This window comes from Erpetoichthys calabaricus, chromosome 4, assembly GCF_900747795.2.
Source record: "Erpetoichthys calabaricus chromosome 4, fErpCal1.3, whole genome shotgun sequence".
In the NCBI taxonomy this organism is placed as follows: domain Eukaryota; kingdom Metazoa; phylum Chordata; class Cladistia; order Polypteriformes; family Polypteridae; genus Erpetoichthys; species Erpetoichthys calabaricus.
In genome coordinates this window covers 106,069,599-106,093,108 of record NC_041397.2, presented here as the reverse complement: position 1 = coordinate 106,093,108, position 23,510 = coordinate 106,069,599, and the positions used below count along the sequence as shown (strand labels likewise).

General features: G+C 37.2%; 1 protein-coding gene and 1 long non-coding RNA gene across 3 annotated transcripts in view; one reads left to right on the top strand and one right to left on the bottom strand.

Moving 5' to 3' along the window:
* wbp4 (WW domain binding protein 4) overlaps positions 1-23,510 on the bottom strand; it is a 73,699-nt gene that overhangs the window by 16,360 nt on the left and 33,829 nt on the right. Inside the window, exons 1-4 of one of the 2 annotated variants that reach the window (XM_028799647.2) lie at positions 20,144-20,162; positions 19,898-20,021; positions 7,989-8,147; positions 6,606-6,679 (exon numbers count right to left, since the gene is read on the bottom strand). In XM_028799647.2, the coding sequence (XP_028655480.1) occupies positions 6,606-6,679; positions 7,989-8,147; positions 19,898-20,021; positions 20,144-20,146 (360 nt within the window). In that variant the 5' untranslated portion in view covers positions 20,147-20,162. Of the gene's footprint in view, positions 1-6,605; positions 6,680-7,988; positions 8,148-19,897; positions 20,022-20,143; positions 20,163-23,510 lie in introns of those variants that run through there. The other variant, XM_028799646.2, reaches the window with a different exon arrangement.
* Positions 20,289-22,264, top strand: LOC114650169 (uncharacterized). The gene is made up of 3 exons (XR_003715963.2): positions 20,289-20,448; positions 20,860-20,995; positions 22,040-22,264. It is a non-coding gene; the product is annotated as an uncharacterized LOC114650169 (long non-coding RNA).

Genomic DNA, 23,510 nt, shown 5'->3' with positions numbered 1-23,510 from the left:
CATGAACAATTTGCGCACAGTCCTCTTTAATGCCAAAAACAAGAAATCGACAGCAGAAACACGAAACACAGTTTATAGTATCCCATGCAATTCTTACTCAGCGGTATACATAGGACAAACTTCAAAAAGAATCTCAACACGTGTACAGGAACATCGCAACGGCGTCAGAAGAAAGGACGCGCTATCATTGATCTATGCACATACTAAATCAACAGGACACACATTCAACTGGGACAATGTAAAAGTAAAATTTAAGGCCAGTACTAAAAGTGCCAGAGAGTTGTCCGAGTCTTGGCTATCAAATGAAAACGCCATCAACAGACACTTGGACATAAATCCAGCATATGCTAACTTAAGAAGAACATGTACATAATAAATAAACTATACAACCCCCCCCCCCTTGATCATACTGACTTTGTCACCTCCCCCCCCCCCCCACTTAATGTGTTGCTATATATTGCCTTTGATTCTTGTAAGTCTAAGCATTATCCTCTGATGAAGACCCCTGGTAGGGGTTGAAAGCTCAGGAATAAAAAACTATTTTATGATACGTGATTCATTTTTTCTCCCTTTGTGGATCTCCAGCTGCAAATATGCAAACCGTATCACAGACCTTCTCTTCCATATATATATATATATATATATATATATATATATATATATATATAGCCAAATCCGCACGCTTCGCAGTGGCGAAGTACTGCTTTTAAATTTTTATTAAGAAGAAAACCTTTTTAAATTGAGGGAAAATATACAAATAACGATTTGTGAAGGATCTGTTTTTTTGTGAAGCTGCCTTTACACTGCCTCTCCGCTGTTTTATAAACGAACGCCATATAAGGCCGTCCTTTCTCCTTGCTTAGCGGTTCTGTATTGTTTTATTGTTTGTTTATTACGATTGTTATAGTTATTGTGTAGCCATTTGAGACTCACTTTTCTGTTCAGGTACCCATTTCCTTTATGTAATCCGCAGATTCTCCGCTATTTTTTGTTCGTTTATTACAATTATAGTTATTTATGGATTCCCTTCTTTAACTGACTGCCTGCTCATATAAGGCCCTCTGCTGTTTTTTTGTGAAGCAGCCTTTACACAGGTTCTCCGCTGTTTTATAAACGAACGCCATATAAGGTCATCCTTTTTCCTTGCTTCGCCAAGGAAGCAGCCTTTTTATTTAATCCACGGGTTCTCAGCTGTTTTATTGTTCGTTTATTACGATTGTTATAGATCTCTTTGTATACCACGTTGTCAGTTCAGCACTCCGGTTGTAATATGACCAAGCCGTGCAAGCTTACTGTTAAGAATGCAACGTATAGTTGTACAGGAGAAAAGCAATCTTGCCTCAAATCAATGGCAACCTTTTGTAGGTCTATAAACTTAATTTAAACTTTAGGTGTACATGGTGCTTTGTTTCCGAAGTACCTGCACTCATGAAAATGTCTGTATGCGTCAGTCGCTTCATATTCTTTTCCTACATTATCAATTGTGTAATGTGTTTTTTGAACAGGTTTGATTCATCGAAGTGATCACTCGTGCTGCATTCAGTCAGTTCACGTGAGCCGCTCTCTTGTGTGATGTTGCGATGTCCACGGCTTTATTTAATGTTAGCTAAGACCCGGCACTTAAAAGTTTCTCGCTACAGCAATTTTAACTCTGTTACAACGTGATCCAAAGTCTCGTTTATACCTCGTGTCTTCTCATTAAACTTGTATGTCGCGAATATGGTATTGCAAACGGCAGCGGGAGCGTTTCTATAAACTTAATTTAAACTTACGGTTTACACCGTGCTTTGTTTCCGCAGTAGCTGCACTTATGAATATGCTTGTATGCGTCACTCGCTCGCTTCTTATTGTTTCACTGCCTTCTCAATTGTGTAATGAATGTTTTCTTCAGCGCTCTTCCTTGTTTTCTACGTACTGCATTCACAGTCAGTTCACGTGATTACGTGGGAGGCATGATGACGTGATACGCAACTCCGCCTCCCACGGCCATCGAGCTGCAGTCTATTACAGTATATGGACAAAAAAGAGGTTCCAGTTATGACCGTTACGCGTAGAATTTCGAAATGAAACCTGCCTAACTTTTGTAAGTAAGCTGTAAGGAATGAGCCTGCCTAATTTCAGCCTTCCACCTACACGGGAAGTTGGACAATTAGTGATGAGTGAGTGAGTGAGTGAGTGAGTGAGTGAGTGAGTGAGTGAGTGAGTGAGTGAGTGAGAGTGCTTTGCCTTTTATTAGTATAGATGTAAAAAGTGTTGAATTTTTTGGCTTGGGAAAAAAACCCACTAAAAAGTACAAAAAAAAACTAAAAGTACAAAGTCAGAAGTGTAGAAAGTACAATAATGACAAAATAATAATAATGAATAATATTACTCATAATATGAACGGCACACTGCATGTGTGAGTGATGCAAATGTCACTTTCGGATTCCCAGAATCACTTTCAATTTCACTGCCAGATGACAGATTCACTTTGTCATCACTGCTGATGACAGGGGTTTCTTATGATCATCACAACAATCTAGACAGGAATTATTCAGCCCAACAAAGCTCACCAGTCCTATCCTCTTAATTCTTTAAAAAAAAAAATCAAGTCTAGTTCAGAAAGTCCCTAAAGTCTTACCGTCTACCACGCTACTTGCTGGCTTTTTCCAAGTGTCTATGGTTCTCTGTGTAAAGAAAAATTTCCTACTGTTTGTGCAAAATTTACCTTTAACAAGTTTCCAATTGTGTCTCGGTGTTCTTGATGAACTCATTTAAAATAACGGTCTTGATCCACTGTACTGATTCCCTTCAAAATTTTAAAAACTTAAATCATGTCACCTCTTAATCTTCTTTTGCTTAAACTGAAAAGGTTCAGATCTTTTAATTTTTCTTCATAATTCATCCCGTTTAGCCCTGGAATCAGCCTAGTCACTCTTCTCTGGACCTTTTCTAGTACTGCCATGTCCTTTTTGTAGCCTGGAGACCAAAACTGCACACAGTACTCCAGAGGAGGCCTCACCAGTGCATTATAAAGCTTGAGCATAACCTCCTTAGACTTGTACTCTACACATTCTGTTTGCCTACTTAATGGCTTCTGAACACTGTCGGGAAATTGATAGCGTAGAGTCCACTACGACTCCTAAATCCTTCTTATCAAGTTTCAGACCTCCCATTGTGCATTAAATCCTAACAGTTTTATTTTATATGTATAATACTTTACATTTACTGACATTAAATTTAATCTGCAACAAATCTGCCCAAGCCTGTATGCTGTCCATGTCCTTCTGTAATGATTTAACAGATTCCAAATTATTTGCCAATCCACCTATCTTGGTATCATCTGCAAACTTAACCAGATTGTTACTTATATTCCTATCTAAATCATTTATATATATTAAAAATAGCAGTTGCCCTGGCATTGACTCCTGTAGGACACCACTCTTAACATCAGCCAATTCTGATGTTTCCATTTGAACCATCACGCTCTGCTTCCCGAGTCTGAACCAATTCTGCACCCATCTTAAAAGGTCACCCTGAACATCCACTTTTTTTAGCTTGATGCCTAACCTCTCATATGGCATGCTTTCTCAAAGTCAAGATAAATAATATCATATGCTCCACTTTGATCCTATCCTTTTGTTGCTTCCTTATAGAATTCCAGCATGTTGTTAAAACATGACCACCCTCTCCTGAACCCATGTTGATTGTTCCTGTACTTGCCATGTGCTGCTCAATCTTATCCTTAAAATGCCTTCCATTAATTTTCCTGTGATGCATGTTAATCTTACTGGCCTGTAGTTGCTTGGATCTGCCCGATTACCCTTTTTATATAACGGGATAATATTTGTCATTTTCCAATCCTTCGGAATCTACTCAGTGCACAGTGACTTCTTAAAAATGTGTCAAAGGTTTAAATATGTACTCGCTAGCCTCCTTAAGAACTCAAGGGTAAATATTATCATCTGGTACTGGTGATTTGTTTTGATTTCAACCTATTAAATCTGAGCAGTACTTCTGCCTCTACAATTTCCAAATCCTTCAGTACCTCCTTAGTAGTCCCATTTACCGCTGGGAGGTTATCCATTTCCTTACTTGTGAAGACCTCAGAAAAATGCAAGTTCAGAGTGTCTGCTACTTCACTGTCTGTATCTTTTAATTCCCCATTACTATTTCTGATGCACTTCACATCCTCATTGACTGTTCTTTTACTACTAAAATACTAAAATAATCTCTTAGCGTCATCTTTCGTCTTATCTGCTATATTCCTCTCAAACTGTCTTTCAGCCTCCCTGATATCCGTCTTAATGGTTGCCCTCATGTTCTCATATGCCCTACAATTCACTTTGGAGTTATTAGTCTTATACAGTATGCCTTATAAAGCTGTTTTTTTCCATTGCAGCTTCTTTTATAAGTCTTTATTAACCCACTGCAGATTTTTTTAAAATTTCCTATTAATTCCAAATGTAGGCATGTACCTGCCCTGTATTACATGTAAAACATTTTTAAAACTGTTCCACAGCTCCTCAACTGTCTCAACACTTAACAGCTTATTTCACTCTATCCTCCTGCCACATCTGCTCAAAATGTAAGTGTTAGTCTTTGCATCCACACTGAGAACTGTATTATATTATGGTTACCTGACCCTAATGGTTCAATCACAATTCTATACTGAAACTACAAAAAACCAAATCCAGACAGGCTTCACCCCGCATTGGTGCTTTAACATATTGTGTTAAAACAAAGGTCACTGATTATATCTAAAAACTCTTGTGCTCCGCCATTTGAAGGTTATCCCAATTATTACTTGGATAGTTAAAGTCCCTGTGTACACTTCCCTTTTTATTATTACTAAAATGATGTGTGTTTAAATTACTGTCTGCATTGGGTGGTCTATAACACACTCCTAAAATAAAACCTCTTTCTCTAATGCTTTCCAGAAGAAGCCACAAGTCCTCACTAAGATGAGGCTCATCGTCCAACTAAATTCTGTTAGACATAAACAGCAACCCCACCTCCTATTCTGTTCTGTCTATGCTTCCTAGAAAATGCATATCCCCCTATGTTATATTCATCCCAATCTTTGTTATTTAATCAGGTTTTAATGTGTTACTCCTAGATTTAAACGTTGGGTTAGAATTTACATCACTGCACATTTTTATTTTTACATTATTGTTTATTCCTGCATGTATAGTTCTAAAACTGGCCTGTCCTAAACTCCCTGCCCCCCACCCCATTCCCTAATTGAAATAATCCTCAACTAACCCATTCATATGCCTCCCCAATTCATTGGATCCCCACCAGTTCTGATGTAAAACTTCATGGCAGAACAGGTCCCATCTGTTCCTAAAGGAGCCCCAATGCTACATAAACCTATACCCTTCTACCCTGCACCGGTATTATCAGAGATACCACCCAGCTCCACAAGGACCTGAAAACAGTTTGACAATTCCAGTTCTGAGGTTGATACCCCCAGACACTGCACACTCTTTACCTTGTGACTATGACCTAGCCATCTCTACCTGTGTGGTCTGGAATCTCCTGCTGTGCCACGTTAGGTTGCACACTATCTCTCTGGAGGACACCCGGGCCAGGTCTGCCAATTCTCTACTACAACACAGGCCAGCCAACTGCTCCTCCAGTTCAGCGACCCTGAGCTCAAGCTGCTGGATCAGATGGCACCTCCTACAGATGTAGCCCTCATAGACAATAGGCTCCTCCAAGCCAACATATAAAAAGTTCAACATCCAACAGGACTTGCATTGCACTGGCCTCATTATTAAAATTTGACGAGGCACCATTTCAAAGCAAGGAGGAGACACATCTACACTGTTGCCTGAGTACCGCCCAGGCCTGACAAATATGCAAGTCATGCCTATACCATTGCCCAAGTAACACTCGGCACTAACGCTGCTAGCACTTTCACAGCCTGAGAAATCCCCAGGTTTTATGCGAGATGTGTCTATACAGTTTCCCGAGTAATATTCTGGACTATTGCTTTTACCACTGTTTTTACATCCCAAGTGAAGCTCGGGTCTAATGCAAAGGAGGTTAATGAAAACTGAAACTGGTGGTGCATTCACCCAGCTGTCTCTTGCGAGAAATTGTGGAAGGCTGTTAAGGTTAATATAACAGTCACACTGTAGCAATAAGTTAACTGATGTCTTGAATTGACCTCTAAATAATAATCTGGTTTGAAATAAAAAGAAGTACCCACAATGGGTTTTCAAGAATTCTGGAATCCTTGAGGATAACAGAAAGGTTTTTTTTTAATTTTTTTTTTTATAAGAAACTGTTAAAGTGGAATTCAGTAATACAACCCCTTGCCTGGTTTGTTCTCTCCACCCACTGCTGGTGCAATAAGCTCTGGCCTAAGCAACAATATAATGGACTAAGTCGGTTTAGAAAAAAAGCTGGCCTATTTAAAACAGTTGGTAGCACCGTGAGACCATAACATCTCTGTTGACAATACATTTGTCTCCTTCGCACAGCATATGATTTATATTTCTACCACACTTTTTATCACAAACATCTGTTTAATTACAGCATTATACCTCCTGGCCTTCAAGATCTTAAATGTTTTGAAATGCTCATAACAATATGCTATTAGTAATTTATATACTCACCTCTCTCTTTTTTTCAGTTTCAACTTTAGATTTTGAACTGTTCTGCAATTCTTCTGGTTTTTCCCATTGAGATTCTAGAAGAAAAAAAGATTACAGATTTTAAAATCCACATATACTTAATGATAAATTGGCACTTGTTATTCAAATACTCTTGCTAAATATATTTGTTACATAAATGACAAAATATATGGTACTGACCACAGGACATAAATATTAGTGACACAAATTAGTTCTTAACACCTATTTATGCATCTAAACTAATGTGTCTCTTCTCCTCATTCACTGGTTATAATTCCTGTCTTCAACTCAAATTCATTGCATTTTTGGAATGTGTCTTTCCTGGTTGCTTTGTATGGTGAGTTTTCCAGGAAATATTAATGTTTTATCATAAAAATTCATGCATTTTGTATATGAAAAAACAAAGTATGCTTTGTTTACTGTGAACATTAAAGTACAAATATTACAATAAACAAAACAAATTTGCTAGTTTTAAGGATGGACTGCATCACCTTCCATATTAACATCAGTTACAAGGGACAAGTAATGATTGGAAATCAGTGGAAATCACAAGTTGAGTAACAGTGACACAGCAAGACTACTAGTCAATGTGACTGGTAGTAAAGGTCTTCAGCAGCTACTTCATTACCACTAACCAGGGTAACTTATTCTACATAAATGCCCTATGACCAACCATACAGAAAATCATTTTGCAAATAAATGCAAAGCTGAAAACTAAGCTAGCTAAAGCCAATAAGCTCATACCCACAAATAATATTTGAATCTTGCTAATCACTGACAGATATATCACAGTAAACTTACCTCTGTAACACGACCAGTACTACAGTCACAAACGTTTACAATCAGGCATACAGTTGTCTGTCTTGCCAAGAAGCTAACTCATTCCATGTTGAATGTATTTATGACAAAACAGAACATTTTAGGCACCAATTTACTCACTCACATGAGCTAGGACTCAGTAGCATGTTTTGTTCATACACTGCAAGACACAGGCAATGACATAGATTTTAATTGTTGGGAATAGCTACCTGCGCATTCCAAGAACATCAGCACCATCATATATTAGTAGTGTGGACAGTCATTTGATCATTGTCAATTACTGTGTTTGACTTCCAATTGTTTATAGTTACTTGCTTTTTAACTGGTTTGATTTATGACTAAACCAAAAAAGTCTAAACCATCAGTTGTTTCAAAGTATCTAGTCACCTTAATTTGATATTAAATATGTTAAGAAAACACCATACAAAAGTTAACATGCCCAGAGCTGTCTCAACCATACTTACAAAACACAGATATAGCACACAAATAATGGGTGCACCATCCATTGTCTATGTTTTTCAAAAATGTTGTAAACAACAGACTTACCCCCTGTAACAGTGTTATAGTAGTAAGTGTAACCATCATCGCTGATACCTTCCACCCATATATTGTCTCTTTTATGTTTTGGAGTTTCTTGTTTATATTGTGGCTGTCTGTATGTATTTGACGATGGTTTACTTGTAACTCCTGTTGAGGCTGATGGAGCTATAAATAAAAAAAGTTAAGTTTTTAGAATGAATGCTTTATGCATGCATAACATACATTTTTAATAAAAATGTTTAATTTTTAGGAGCATGTAAAGAATGTATATAGTTGGAAATTTTTTTAGATTGTATTCAGTGAGGATGTAAAACTATAACAGAAAAAAAGAAAACTTATCAGATGCCACAAACAAAGTAATGCTTAGTCTATTCAACGTATTATGATAAAACAATACTCATATAATGCAGAGTAAACGATACTTAAAGGCATATCTAAAGTTTATAACAGAGATTCTTAAATTTGGACTGCAAAGCAGTGGTTGCATGCAAAGTAAAACCTGAAACCCTATTTCTACGGGTCAGACTTTCAACATGGGCATCATCATGTTTCTATGTTAGGTACTGTAAGTATTTCTGTCAGTAGTGGATGCAGTGTAGTGTTCCACTGCTGGTGGGCAAACCTCCATTTACATTCACGACTGCATAACTGAAGTAGATGCTGTGGATTACTTCAAGGGTGAGAAGGTTTCACTAGTAGACAAAAATCATTTAAAACCTATATCCATCAAGGTGAGACAGTGACTCAGTATGTTGTCAAGCTGCTTCAGAGATCAAGCTTCTTGGAATAGAATTCAATGTCACGTGCTTGTCTGTATTTTCTCCCTATGCATATTGTGATATTTCTCAAGGTAGTTCCTTTTTTCCTGTTAACATTCACAAAGACGTGAGTGTGAGGCTAATTAGAAATTCCAAACTGGCTCCATGTGAGTATGTGGTTGAGTGGGCCTTGCAAAACTGTAGATTTAGGCCCATTCCAGGACTGTTTCCTGCTTTGTACCAGGTTTTGCAGAGTTTCTGAATTTGATTACGTGGGCTTGAAAATGTTATGCTTTATAACAATGCCCTCATTGTACAGTTGACTATGGCTGACTGGCTGATCAGGGTAAGACCGGATAAATATAAAGAGTGCTTCCTAAAACACACCTTGTTGCGAAGCATCTAGGAACTTAGGCTTTCTAAACATTTACTCTCCTCCTTGTTTTCTGCAGTTGCAACGATTCCCAAACATTTGTAGTTTTGTTAATCTGCCAATTCTCATGTAGCTTTAGGATTTACAGTAATACTGACCTTACAAGCTCTGCTTTATTTTTGTATTTATTTTGTGTTATCTTTGTACTTTACTACTAATCACCCAAAATATATATTTTTCGTGTCATTTTGAATAAAGGCATCTTCTGAGTAAATAATGAGCCACATGGTAATGTTTATAAAATGACATTTAATACAATCAGCTATTATACTTGTGAAATAAAATTCCTAGTGCCCAATATTACACAAATGACAGACTTGCACTAACATGTTCTAGACTCTGGAAGCGCCTAGAGAAGTTTAGTTGTGAATTACAAAACATGGATTAACAACACTGTGTACCATATTTGAGTATTCACAACTGATTTTCCTTGTTTACTCTGCTCAAAATTCCTGTAACCACCCTCTGCGTGGACATAACAAACGTCGCTAACAGAAATGGTGAGCTTACAAGTATTCAAACGACATTGTCAAAAAGGAGCTTGGATGACCAAGTACCACCAGGCTCAGCTTGAAAGGAATGATGGATTCAAGCAATAAAATTGGACTGCTCACAGTAACTCATATTTGAGAAGTAAAATATTATTTTTTATCAGTGTACAAAATGCTGTGTACTTCACCACTGGCAATGGAAAGTACCCCCCCAAAAATGTGAGGTGTTCCTGGAAGGGACGTGCTCATACAGGACATCAAACAGACAAATATAATGTTACATTTGAATAATTCAATTTTGAATTTTCAAGTAACAATACATATTCAAATATATCTCAAATTCAGGAATAAATATGAAGAGTTCTAGGTCTGACAAAGTATGTGTGTCTGGGTACAAATTATAACTGAAGAACCAACTTACCAATAAAAATAAAACCAAAATACTGTAACTCTTTTTTTCTTCAATTGCCAATGGATGTATCATTTCAAGACAATATTACTACACAGTAAGAAAGTATGGGGTAAAAAGAATAATCTGCTGCTACCAAGTATAACAAGGAATAAAAAAACAGCAAAGACACTCTACTATAAACTCTAAAGACTGTGCAGAGCTTAAAAAAAACAACTGGGGATCTTTCACAAACAAATACTCGTACATAAAGTGTAGGCTTCTTTGTTAGGTACAGTATGTATTCCCATCCCGGATACTACTTCAACAGAAAATGCAGGTACAGTCAAATGAACAATATTACAATACAGTGTACAATGACCCCAAACAGTACAATAGTATAAATAAATACGGATAGTGCAAGTAGACACCAAGGGAACTTTAGAAGTATACCAGACATATTTAACAAACCAAAAGTCAAAAAAGCTATACAAATCTAGGACAACTGCTGTATGTTAAAAAAAAAAAATTGTAACAAGAAACTGTGATAAATACAGTAATATAAGAAGCAACACAGATTAAGTGCAGCTGCAGAACAAAAATGGATACTAATAATACAAAAGGGAAAACTTAATAACTTAAGTGTAAAAATGGTGGGACAGTGAAAGAGAACCCACACTGAATAACTATGACCATTAAACATTAAGATGGATGCATAAAAATTAAAAGGGCTCAGTGAACTGGTGAGTCTTCAGTGTGGATTTGATGATCAAGATGAATAGAATGTCAAAACCAGACCTAAAAAGACAGCTTTGAAATGAAAACATAAAAAAGGAGATGTAAATCTGGAACAGTAAGGTGTCTGCAATATAGGTAAATGTGCACTTTGTCTAGTATAAACCAAGACTGGTCACAAGGTAGATGTGAAAACTTTATAAAAATCAAGAGTTTAAACAGGCGTAAAAGTTATTAAATTGTTCAGAGGATTCACCTCAACTCATCTTCTCATCTTCCTTCCTGGTGAGGCTCAAGGCGTCTGAGAATTCAATGAGAACTCATTTTGTGTGTATTGAGTTGGAGGATATGTGCAAACATCTAAGCACTGAGACCAGCAAAGGAAGGTATATGGAAAATTTCAAACTTAACCCAGCAAAACACATTTTTCAGCAAAGTGTGCATGCAACAAATTGCTTAAACAATGTTTGTGAAAAAGCTATATGCAGAAGAAAGTCAATAAAGCTATTTTAATATTGCTGTGAGCCCACTGTCACACACTTCACTTTAAATAAGCTTTTACTGATAAATATTTGCAATGGCAACATACTATAACCAATGGGCTTTTAGAAATAACTGAATGTACTAAATACAGTATATGTTAGGTAAGCTTCTTTAAACAATTAGTAAAGTATTAAACAAAATTATGACCAAATTAAATCTGCTTTAATCCAATTTAGGGTCACTGGAGACAGCAGCATATCTCTGCTGTAACAGACATAAGGAAGCAGCAATCAATCCTGGATGAGATGTTAATTCATTGCAGAGCCCACTCAATATAGTAATCAACAAGGGGTCAATTTTGGATTTCAGATCCGCAAATATCCAAAGGTAGAAATGTGGACTACCTAGAGGAAAAAACCATTGCAAAACCAGGGAAAACATATGAACTCAATGTAGCCAGAAACTAAGCATTGGGTTTAAACTCAGGCCAGTGGATGAGGCAGCAACACTAGCATTCGTACACTTAAGAGATTCCTGATTTTGCTTTGCTGTCACTAATCAATTCTTTAAAACATCACTTGAGATTGCAGGGTAATGTTGTTTACTACTGCAGCGGGCATTACTGAAAAATTCTGCCATACATGCTGCACAACTACAGGAAGAGGGCAGGGACATGTGACAAAATGGCTACCAGTTCATAAATAAAAAAGACGCTCAAACGGATGTGTAAATTTACAGACTACTTAAAAAATAAATATTCCTGTTTTCGACATGGATGAAAAGAGTGAAGAGTCAAATGTACTATTTGTAGAGCTGAAGTGTCTGTAGCAAATAAACATGTCAGAGACTTTGAAGCTTACGTTCACTCTACAAAGCACAAGAGAGCTCAAAAGCAAAAATTGCACTCTTTTGTTAGATGAGGTAAAACAGAGGCTGTTGTAACTGCATCTGAGGTCATTTTCACATTTCACATGATCAAGAAACACAATAGTTAGAGATCAATGGATGGTACACCTGCCTTGACAATGAAGGCATTCCCAGATTTCAAGATGGACCTAAATATGCTATGTGCTTACAAGCAAAACATAAGCAATGTTTAATACTTTCATTGCACCAAATTCTGTTGAAGAAACTCTAATATCACTTGAAGATCTACCTTAAGTTTAAAAGTGTGCTATTTTGTTTACCCTTTTTGCCATTATGGAAGAGAAAAAGGTACTCTGCAACTGTCTAAAAATTTACTAAAAAGTCTGAATAGACCAAATGTTATGATTAGATAAAGTAGTAGAGATTCGTGATCTTGGCAGCAAATGTTGAGTGTCAATTACATTGTCACATAGTCAAAAAATATCTCTGACAGGGTATTTAGCACTGGGGTAAATATAGTAACCTGTCACAGATCAGCACTACAGCCAGCATCAGTGAATATATGCTGCTTCATTTTATGAGACAAAAAAAATGCTACTTTGTTTTCAAATAGCAGTTACCGATAAGAAATGTATCTGTGCTAAATCTACATTTTCGTTTTCAGCAATGAAATTAAACTTAGTGACTTCTTTGACAAGGGTCCATTGTACCTCATTTAACGGTTTAGATTTATCTGAGAATACTAAAGTTCATTTTTATGTGAGGCTACAATTTAATTTTACTGTAAAGGGTAATTTACCTATTCTGTTTATATGTACATTTCAGATTTTATGTTTACTTTAAATTTACTTATTCTTATTGTTGAATATTTGATGCTTTCATTACGTTTTTTCTTATTCAAAACATTTTAGTTGACACAATAGTTTATTATTGATAGGAATTTATACTACTACTTTTAGAAGTAAAATGACCATTTTTAGAGTCAATTTTTCCTAATTTTTCCTTGCTGTCATCACATAATTCTAAGTCTATATCATCTATATAGTGCTCCACATGGGAGCATTGTGTAACACCCTGGTGCAATGTATTTAAAAAGAAACTAGCAATTAGATCACTGTGGATTCAAATCAAAATATTTCAGAGGCAGAACTATTGGATTTTTTAATTGCAAAGTAGAAAAGGAGGGCATTAAGCAGATGTATAAAATGTAAACCATGAAGGATTTTGGTATATAACAGCAAAAAAAGTAGTGAATGCTAATTTATACATATGGTTCATCTGATGGTGCAAAGATTTCAGCCTTTGTTGCTTTTCCTAAAAAAATATGTTATTAGTTTGTAATGAGTTGCATTACAGGTCCATGACAGTACAAGTTTTAAAATTAAAATAGTGTGGCTTAGGCTCTGTGGTGTGCTTGTTTATGCAGAACCCTGGATGTTTAATTGGGAAACTAGGGTTGATTGTGCTTGCACAAGTGTGTGGTTATTTTCAATCTTCTTACTGTCTCTCTGTGGGTCATAGTTAGGACACTGCATCCACAGTGGAATAAAGGAGAGCCTGAGTGAAGAAAGAGTGAGGTTGAATGATAGAAAGGAAGAGTGACAGAATTAATGGATAACTGTACCTGTTCAAGGACATCTCCACTTCCTGTGTAGTCCTGTTAGCACAGGAGATGGGAATTTTGCACTGTGTGCATGTATGTTCTATTTATCAAATGATTTGAACATCCAGTTCAGCACTGCACTTTTCTATCTTATTTTAATAAAAGCACTTGCACATTTCACATTACACTTGCTTATTTGTATCCTCACTGCCCAGCTCATCCTTGGATATAACTATCGAGACGGTCATTGATTCAAAGGCCATGCTGCCGGCTGTGGCCAAACCGGGCCATCACACAGGCAAAATGCAGCAACATTGAACAAAGGATGAACAAGCCAATTTCTGGAAAGACACAATGGCAAGGGTACTGCTGTATTATCTCAAGTATAAATACCAAAGGTACCCCCAAAGACTGTGTCGGCAAAGTGTAGTCATACCACATCCAACAATTAGTGTATCACAATATTCTGAAACAAAAGAGGAAACAACTAATTAATTATATAAACACTGTACCCTGAAAGGTTGAAGCAGTGGGAATAACAACACATATGAGGGCATAAAATTGTGAAAGCTAAGTCTGTAATAATAACCTGTCAGTTCCTCACAAAGGATTATAATCTTAACAGCAAACAGCTCACTATGATGATGTTTCAGAAGATGCAAAAATGAATGATACCACTAGCAGTGGTGGACAAATAGAAAATGCATATGGCAGTCTCTCTGGGTACCATAAAACACATATTTAAGATCACAAAAAATGTAATTGAACAAATTCAAACTAATTATAACTAGTGGGATGGATGAGCCTGTTGATCACTGTACATTTTTTCAAATCTTGGAATCAAACTGGACATAGCCACCCTCATTTCCTTCTCCACATTGATTTTCGTGCGATACTTAGTTTTTTACCACAGCAACCGCCGAAAACCCAGCTTCGCACAAATAAGAAGTCGCAAATGGAATTAAAATTCTCTGAGCTTTACCACTCAGAAGGGGATATTCATCTTTTACGGATATCCAAAATTCAGTTAATTCCATGCTGCTAAATTGTTTTCAATGTATTGTCGCAAGGCAACTCAGTAAGATTTTCTTCTTCTGCAGCAGTAAATTCAGACGGAGCACTGGCATTAAATGGATCATGAATCCATGCAAATTTATCTATATCATTTTGAAAATATTTCTCAAACCAGGTGACAAGCTGTGATAAGTGTTTTTTAAAAATGGATTTTATACCTCAAAAGAAATCAACTCCATTGGAGGTCAAAAACTGTTGTAACAAGGGGAAACATTATTTGCCTCCAAATTTTCTCAATCGACTTTAAAAGGTGCATGTTGCTTCCCAGCAGGGAGAGATTCAGAGTATTCAATTTTTCAAAAATATATCTTAAGTTTGCTAGGTTTACCAAAAAAATCTTCATTCACAAAATTTTCGGTATACTTGTGGTCTTTCCTGTCGCAGTTGAAATGTACGAGACAAAACTACCACGATAGAGCCATTGCAAAGTGCTGTAGTACAACAAAGACATGTGCTCGGATCCCACATCCTCACATAGCTTTTTGAAAAACCTTGTCTTCAACGGCCAAGTTTTTATAAAGTTTACTACATTCACTACATATTCTAAGATCTGGTTCAATGTAGGACTTAGATATTTTGACACAAGTGCTTCACTGTGAATAACACAATGGGTCCAAAGTGCATCAGGGCTTTGCTTAGAATAAGTGCCTGCAATCATCTATAACAGCTGGACACAGAACGAGCACCATCAGTACGGGCACCAACGCACTTAGTGCACTCCAAAATTATTTTTGGATATAAAAGTATCAAGGATCTCGCACAAGTCTTGAGCCTTAGCACTAGCATCGATACTTTTACAAAAGAGAAGGTCTTCTACAATGTTACTACCATCTATACATCATACATAGCAAATCAAGTGAGCATCATTATTATTATCATCCAGCTGCAACTCAAATTCCTTCCCTTTTATTTTTTGAATTAATTGATCATTGAGGTCCTCTGCGATGTGCTGTATTTCGTAACTGATGGTGTTACTGGACAAAGGCACTTTTGAAAGCAGCTTCCCAGCAGACTCACGAATCCTAATGTTCACCATATCTACAGCAGCCTGTAGAATGAGTTCTTCTGTGATGCTATGAGGCTTCTTATATTTTGCGATTCTATGTTAAACCTTGTAAGATGCTAGCAAAGCACTGCTTGGTATTGATGCCTGCTTATAAAAACTATCTTTTTGTTGATTTAACTCTTATTTTTCTGGTAAAGTAGCACTCTGGTGCCAAAACTTTCATACACAGTACACACTGTGGCCTCTCTTCACCATTGACTTCTGTCGACATAAAACCAAAGTCCAAATAACCGTCATCATATTTTCGATATTTGCGTTTCTTCACATTCTGGTTGACAGTGTCACTGGTTGATGGTGTGCCCTCTTTATTTTCACTCTCATAACGCTTATTACTGTTTAGTAAGAAACGATCCATTTTTAAAAATACATAAAAGAAAAAATACTTCAAAAACTTCACTTGACTTAATCACAACGATATTCAGTTGATACAATCTCCAAAAACTAATTCAGCACTAAGACCGCGCAAAACTGACAGCTATTTATATACAAACAACAGGTACCGAGAAAGTTCGACAAATTACTAAAACTTAACTTAGAAACTTAATTATTGTAGAGCGTCATCTAGTAACTATTTGTAGAAGCTTCCACAAACAGTTATTATGAAGTGAGTTACTGGTTTTCAGCAGACCCACCAGATGTCGCGTCCTATCACATTGAATTGAAAATGTAAATAAAATTATGAAAATTTTGTAATATTTCATGGCGCCCCACACACTTTGGGAACCACTGCTTTACAGCAATGCTTATTTAGTTTTGTTGTACACGAGTGCATAGTGCTCTTCGACCAGAACATAAACAAAATCAGCATCTTGGAAGAGAATATTTTAGTAAATGGATGATTTTAAAGGATTATGTCATGCTGATGTATTGTCTTTTTCTAGTGTAAGCAAAAACATTTTATCAAAAATAAACTGAATTACTGCAATAACATTGTATTCTCAAATTTTGCTTTCATGCCTAATTTACACCCCACCAATTAGTTTCTCTGTCAAAAACATCAGTTTGACCTTCAGGGTTATTCTGAAATGTAATATGTCTAAAACGTTGTGACTGCAAAAGGCAAGATCTGTTTGTAATGGAGTATAGCCCTCTAATTTCAAAAAGTTGATGTCCATTTTCTATTGCTGAACACTTAAAAATGTGTGACTGGAGCGCTGTTGGAACATTCAAGCCATCACATATGATTAACAAGTTGTTGAATATTTCAAGTAATTTTCTCAGCAGTATCAGGTCCTGTCAGTTGAAAGGAGTTACCTGCTGTGTCAGTATAAATTTCACAAAATGACCCAGCAATGCATTAGCATCTGTTTAGAATTGCAGGCTGACTACTATAGTAAACAGTCTAATGTGACCTTGCTTTGTCACTTTTTCAACATTAAAATTAGTTTTGCATTAAAACAAAGAACCTCTTTTATGTGGCTTCTGAAACCTCTCTGCTAACAGCAAGGTACATTATCTGACTTGGCTCTGATGCTTTTCCCTCCCTGCTGTCATCACTATTTACTAGTTGTAGAATATCCTCCATATTTAATCTGCTAAAAAATTCTTCCAGTATTGGAAGTTATTTTTTATATAGTTTTGACATAATGCTTCTTCTGGTTATGACTCCTTTTCCTTGTAACTGGTGTTGAAGCAATATTGGAATGGTTCACCTTGTCCTCTTCTCTTTTTAATTTTCACTTTATCTATAACATGATAAATAATGAGAGGATTAAAAATTTACATCTGGCATTCTTGCACTTGCTGCCCCAGTTGCTTTACAGCTAAACCTATTACTTGTCTTGCTTGTACACTATGTGCATATCCATTTACCAAAAGCAGTGAGTAACAGTGAGTAATGCACATGAAAAAATGCATTTCAAATATATGTGCATGTCTTCCCTGCACTGTGATGACCTGTTGTGTCATATTCTGATCTTTGTTCATCATTCTGGCATCCATGTATCAAGTGTCTCCTGGAAATTCCCTGTTTAGGGTATATGGTGCCATGCCTGAATCACCTCTTAGTTAGAAAAAATTCCATACGCTGTGCAAGTAGATAGTCATGCCCGAGGATGATGTCACCGTGTCCGATATAATTTATGATGTGCTCTCCCTGCAACCAGTGTGAATATGTGAAGTATAAACAAGTCTGTAGATGGTGGTTACGTCAATCTGGTGCTCTATGGAACTTCATGGAAGTTTAGTGTTGACATGTTCATATTTCTTTTACTTCATAATGATTTACATGGGCAGCACGGTGGCGCAGTGGGTAGCGCTGCTGCCTCGCAGTTGGGAGATCTGGGGACCTGGGTTCGATTTCCGGGCCCTCCCTGCGTGGAGTTTGCATGTTCTCCCCGTGTCTGCGTGGGTTTCCTCCGGGCGCTCCGGTTTCCTCCTACAGTCCAAAGACATGCAGGTTAGGTGGATTGGCGATTCTAAATTGGCCCTAGTGTGTGCTTGGTGTGTGGGTGTGTTTGTGTGTGTCCTGCGGTGGGTTGGCACCCTGCCCAGGATTGTTTCCTGCCTTGTGCCCTGTGTTGGCTGGGATTGGCTCCAGCAGACCCCCGTGACCCTGTGTTCGGATTCAGCGGGTTGGAAAATGGATGGATGGATGGATGATTTACATGACTATAATTCAAAATAATCTGACTATTACTAAAAGTAACATTTTCAAATGGGAAGAATTTTTTAACATAGGTTCTTAATTGGCCATAGCTCCAAGTTTACTTATGATTGGAATATATCCTTACTCTCTATAATATCTTCTGTTTGTAAATAATACTATGTATTGTTATACATATTTTGGGGAATTCTACCAACGTTTAAACAGATGGTTGTTTTCTTTAGCATTGCATGGGTAAGGATAGCCCAAGGATTAGTGTTACTTTTCATGCCAGCATCAGAAATGTTTCACATTAGCTATTTTACTGAATAATCAAAATGATTCAACAAAACTGCTTAATGAATGCTACACAGTACATGGATAAACATGTTTTATAAAATCCAAAGTCAGGCTGGATACAAAAAGTGGAAAATTTTTCAGTTTTTAGGTTATTTTTTACATTAATTACAGAAAGGTAATCAGATTCTAAAGTAAAGTTGTTGTTTAAATGGATTGCCATCCCGGGGTAGGAAATCATCAATCACTGTAGAAAGTAAAACTAGGTCCCCAAAAAGCAAAAACATGCAAAATACAGATGTAAGGCATCCAAGCTGGTAATCAAATCAGGGTTCCAAAAAAATGCAAAAACACTGTTAAGTTAACTAGAAAATTAGTCCAAGCTCTGCCAGAATTAGTTTTATCTAAAGAAAATGTTAGTAAGATCATATGCTGAAGCCATTAAGTAAAATACGGAGAGATCCAATAGTACTAGACAACTTTACTTGACTTGAAACATGATCATTCTCATTTTCCAAATGTATTTAAATCACCTTGCAATTTAAATCTAAATTGAGATCATTTTTGAATCTTGATCAAAGTAACCAAAAGTTTTGAAACAATAACAGTACCCCAGCAGTGTTAAAAGAATTAAAAAGTAAAACAATATTGCTTTACCAGCAACTATTAATAAAGGATGAAATCTTTAACTGATATGTATGTTTAATATCTTATCACTTAAAGCAATACACAAATACCTAAAACTGCATTTACTGCTTTACATATATTATCAAAAACATTTATTACAATAACTACCTCAACAGTAACATCTGACATAGAATTTTGCATTAAAAACTTCCCAAAACAAAATGAAGCAGGTTTAATATTTCAGGGAAATAATTCTACTTTGAGAGGTCAACAAAAAACTACAAATCTTTGAAGAAACTTTATATGCAATATATTTTGCTGTAATTGGATTATTTCTTGCAGCAGGGACAAAATTACAGGACATCTTACATGACATTTTTTGTGTTGTTATACATGCCTATGTAATTTCTATGCAATGCATGTTTGCTAAATGCATGTTTAAGCATTCTATCATGTATGCTTTACAATGTACATTAACCTCATCAGAAATTTCTACTGTCATCCCTTACCTACTTCGGCCTGTAGTCTTTTCAGATCTTCTTCATAGGCTCTCTGTGCAGCTTCTTCCATCGCTGCAAACTCTTTGGACATCTTCTCTTCTTGCTTAGCTTTCTCAACACTCTTTTTCTTAATCTGCAGAGTATAGCTGGCAATGTAACGGTCGAAAATAAACAACTCCCAGCATACTGTGTCTAGAAAAATAGGGGTGTACTTCCAGGCTCAGTAAAATGTAAAAATTAAAAAATACATAATACCATGCAAGCGTTTCATGGCAGGCCAGAAGGTTTATTCATAGGCAACACTGTCACCTACTGTATATTTTTGCAATTTACAGCCCTTTTCAGCTTTGCAAAATTGCCGGGGATTTTCCCCCCTTCTTATCAATACTAACAAGTGTGGTTACACCCTTGCAATGACAACACTGAAATAACATACTAGATGTTGAAAAGCATAAGGTCTCTTCAAATTCTCAACATCCAGCTTGTCATTCATCTCTCTACACCAGTACAGTTCAAACTAAGATACTGGATGGCTGCTTATTTTCATTGTCACGTTCACTGTAAGTGTAATCCTTACTTATTCTCTCTTTTTTCACACCACCATGCAAATATATATAAAAATATATATTTTACTTTGTCTTAACTATCTAAGTTGCTCCTCAAAGGCCTTCAGACTACTACCAAATTGCTTATAAATGCAGTAAAAATTTTACTGTAAACTGACAGTCCTTCGTTTCCTGGTGAACAAAAGGCTGCTTTAAACTGTCAACTTGCTATATTGTCAGATGTGGCAATGTAGGCAGTTACAAGTAAGATATTTTGAATGTATACCCTTTATTAGTCAATATACCTTCAGGGTGAAGACTAAATTGATGTATTTTAAAATTTAATTTTGAACCTAAGGTAACAGAGTGTTAAAAAACTAGAATTTTATTTTAAGAAACCGCCTGTGGTTTTTGGTTTGGATGCAGAACAACAACAAAAAAAGCAACAACAGAAAAAATCACCTGACTGAGAATTCACAGCACCTCTCAACACTGCCTATAACTTCTGTAAAGGAGTCTTTCTCAAAACAATGGTTTCCTCCTTGAAAAACCTAGAATGCTGGTGAGTATTATTTGCATAGCATTTGGGGCTTTTAAAAGGGAATTACAGATAAGTTTGAGAGTCTGTTAATTTTTACATGTATACCAAATGCTATTTTAATACATTATTTCTTAATGTACGAGTATGGTTTGATACATAACAAAAATAAGAAATCCTAAAATTCACAAAGATTACGTATGAATTCAGATAAAAAGAATGAGAAGATGAGTTACAAAATAAAGGAAAATGACTCATAAATTTTAAAAGTTAATGTGAAGGCTGAGCCTGCTTCATGGCATGCATGATCTTTACATCAGGCTCTAGTTTTGATAACTAAGTGTAGATCTGCTTCTACATTCAGGCTATTCTGGCATTTATTTTAAGAAAGGATGAAAATAATTATTAATGACTGTGTCCAAAACAATAGCTTTCTGCCCTTGATCAATAGTAACAAAAATTAAAATGAAATATTACATTGGTTTATTTTATTATTAATAAGTTAAAATGATTATTTCCTTGTTGTATATTTTTCTGCATTAGTCTGGCAAACTTTAAAACTGTTCTAAAAATGGCAGAGAAAACAAAGTTTTAACAAAACTAAAATGCTGCAACATCCTAAACAGAAAAGGATATGGCACATGTGGATCTGTGGAAGATGAGAGGAGGAAAAAAGACGCTCCATTTCACAAAAATCCATTGGCCTGTGTGGTTTCAAAGGGAGTCTCGGTCCTAGCATTGATCAACTCAGAGAGGTGGGGAGCATGAGAAAACAGTTAGCTAGGAACCCATTTGAGCAATGGGAGACTTCTAATCAACTTATGGAAAACAGGCAGTAAAAAGTTGTGTCAAATACTGTCCTGTATGTTATTCTTTGTATGTGAATTTTTTGTACAAACATTTTTCTTACTTTGTGCTAATATGTTACAAATGTTCTATTTTTCTCAGCTTTACATAGTGTCACACACATGCGCATGGGAGCCAGCCACAGGGACCAAAAGAAAGGAATTCCATGCCCAGCCGTGGGGGTGGTGGGGTGCACTAAACCCTCTTGTTTTGTCCCCACAGACCAGACACGGGAATTTCCACCTGAATACGAAGCCGTCACTTCTGCCTCAGCTCTGAAGACGTCACTTCTTGTCCCGGCCCCGAGGACCACGTCACTTCCTGTCCTGGCCCCGAGGACCACGTCACTTCCTGTCCTGGCCCCGAGGACCACGTCACTTCCTGTCCCGGCCCCGAGGACCACATCACTTCCACTAACCTCCCTATAAAAACCTACTCCCTTCTTCTGCTGAACAGTTCTGTTTTAGACTCCGTTCTGTACACTACTGTGTTGAACAATTTGCTCATTTTTGCAGCCAAGGTCAAGTACACGGGTGGCTGCCCCAAGCCTTTGTCTTGATAGATAGATAGATAGATAGATAGATAGATAGATAGATAGATAGATAGATAGATAGATAGATAGATAGATAGATACTTTATTAATCCCAAGGGGAAATTCACGCCTTGTGTCAAGGCGTCTTATTTTACAGTGGAGTAGTCGGCAGGATGGCCTCCGTAACAAGACCAGAGAAGAACCTCAAAAAAGCCTTGACACAACGTCCAAACCTCCAGCCATTAAGGACTCAGGTTGGAAAGTACTGTGTCTGCGTTGCTGGGTTGGAGGCAGTTGGTGTGGGTAGAGGGGAACCGAGGGGTGCTTTGACCCAGGGCTGTAATCTAAAGTCCTGAGCAGGTGGACGAAGGGCCCACAGACTAGAGCCAGGCTCAAAAAGGGGATCATTGGGGACTGAGTATGGGCTCTTGGGAGGAGGCCCCAGGTTGGCAGGCAAGGAAGGTGATTCAGTGGGAATATAAACCCCATCTGCCAACCGCTCCGCAGGCCATAAGGTTATGGACTAAAGTCAGCTTCTGGTTACGGCCAGGTCACAATAGCCCATGGCAAATTGTGGAGCAGGTAGCCTGTGCATTACTGCTCAGAGCACTTCCCAGTGACCTCGCTCAGCCGGCCTGGGGACAGCCAATTAAAAACATGGCCTCCCTCATTGAAATAATAGAGACATCACGAGCGGTTACCTACCCGGGAGTACCAGAAAATAACCTGGGTGAACCTGGACGTGATAGTCTCTATACCGGAGCTCCGTAGCCACATGATGGAGCAGACCTTGCGACCTCCTGATACGCAGCGGCTGCCTCCCCACAGTGACAAGGGGGTCTGTGGTAAGACAGAGCAAGTGTGTGTGTGTGCTCTTGCTAATCCTCTGGCATTCTCGCATACGGGAGAGGTGATTGTAAATGGTTTCAAAACACCAGCCCTTTTCAATTCCGGCAGTAACGTTTCCATTGTTGCTTGCCATTTGGTTTTACCGTGAAAATGGCTTAAACTGAAGACGAGTCTAACCTGTATACATGGGGACGTCCGCCAATATATCTGCCTTCTGCTATATCAGCCATGAGGGGACAGTAAAAAAAGCTGGCGTTGGCGTTTATGGAAAATCCTCCATCCCCGGTTATACTTGGTCAAGACTGGTTAGAT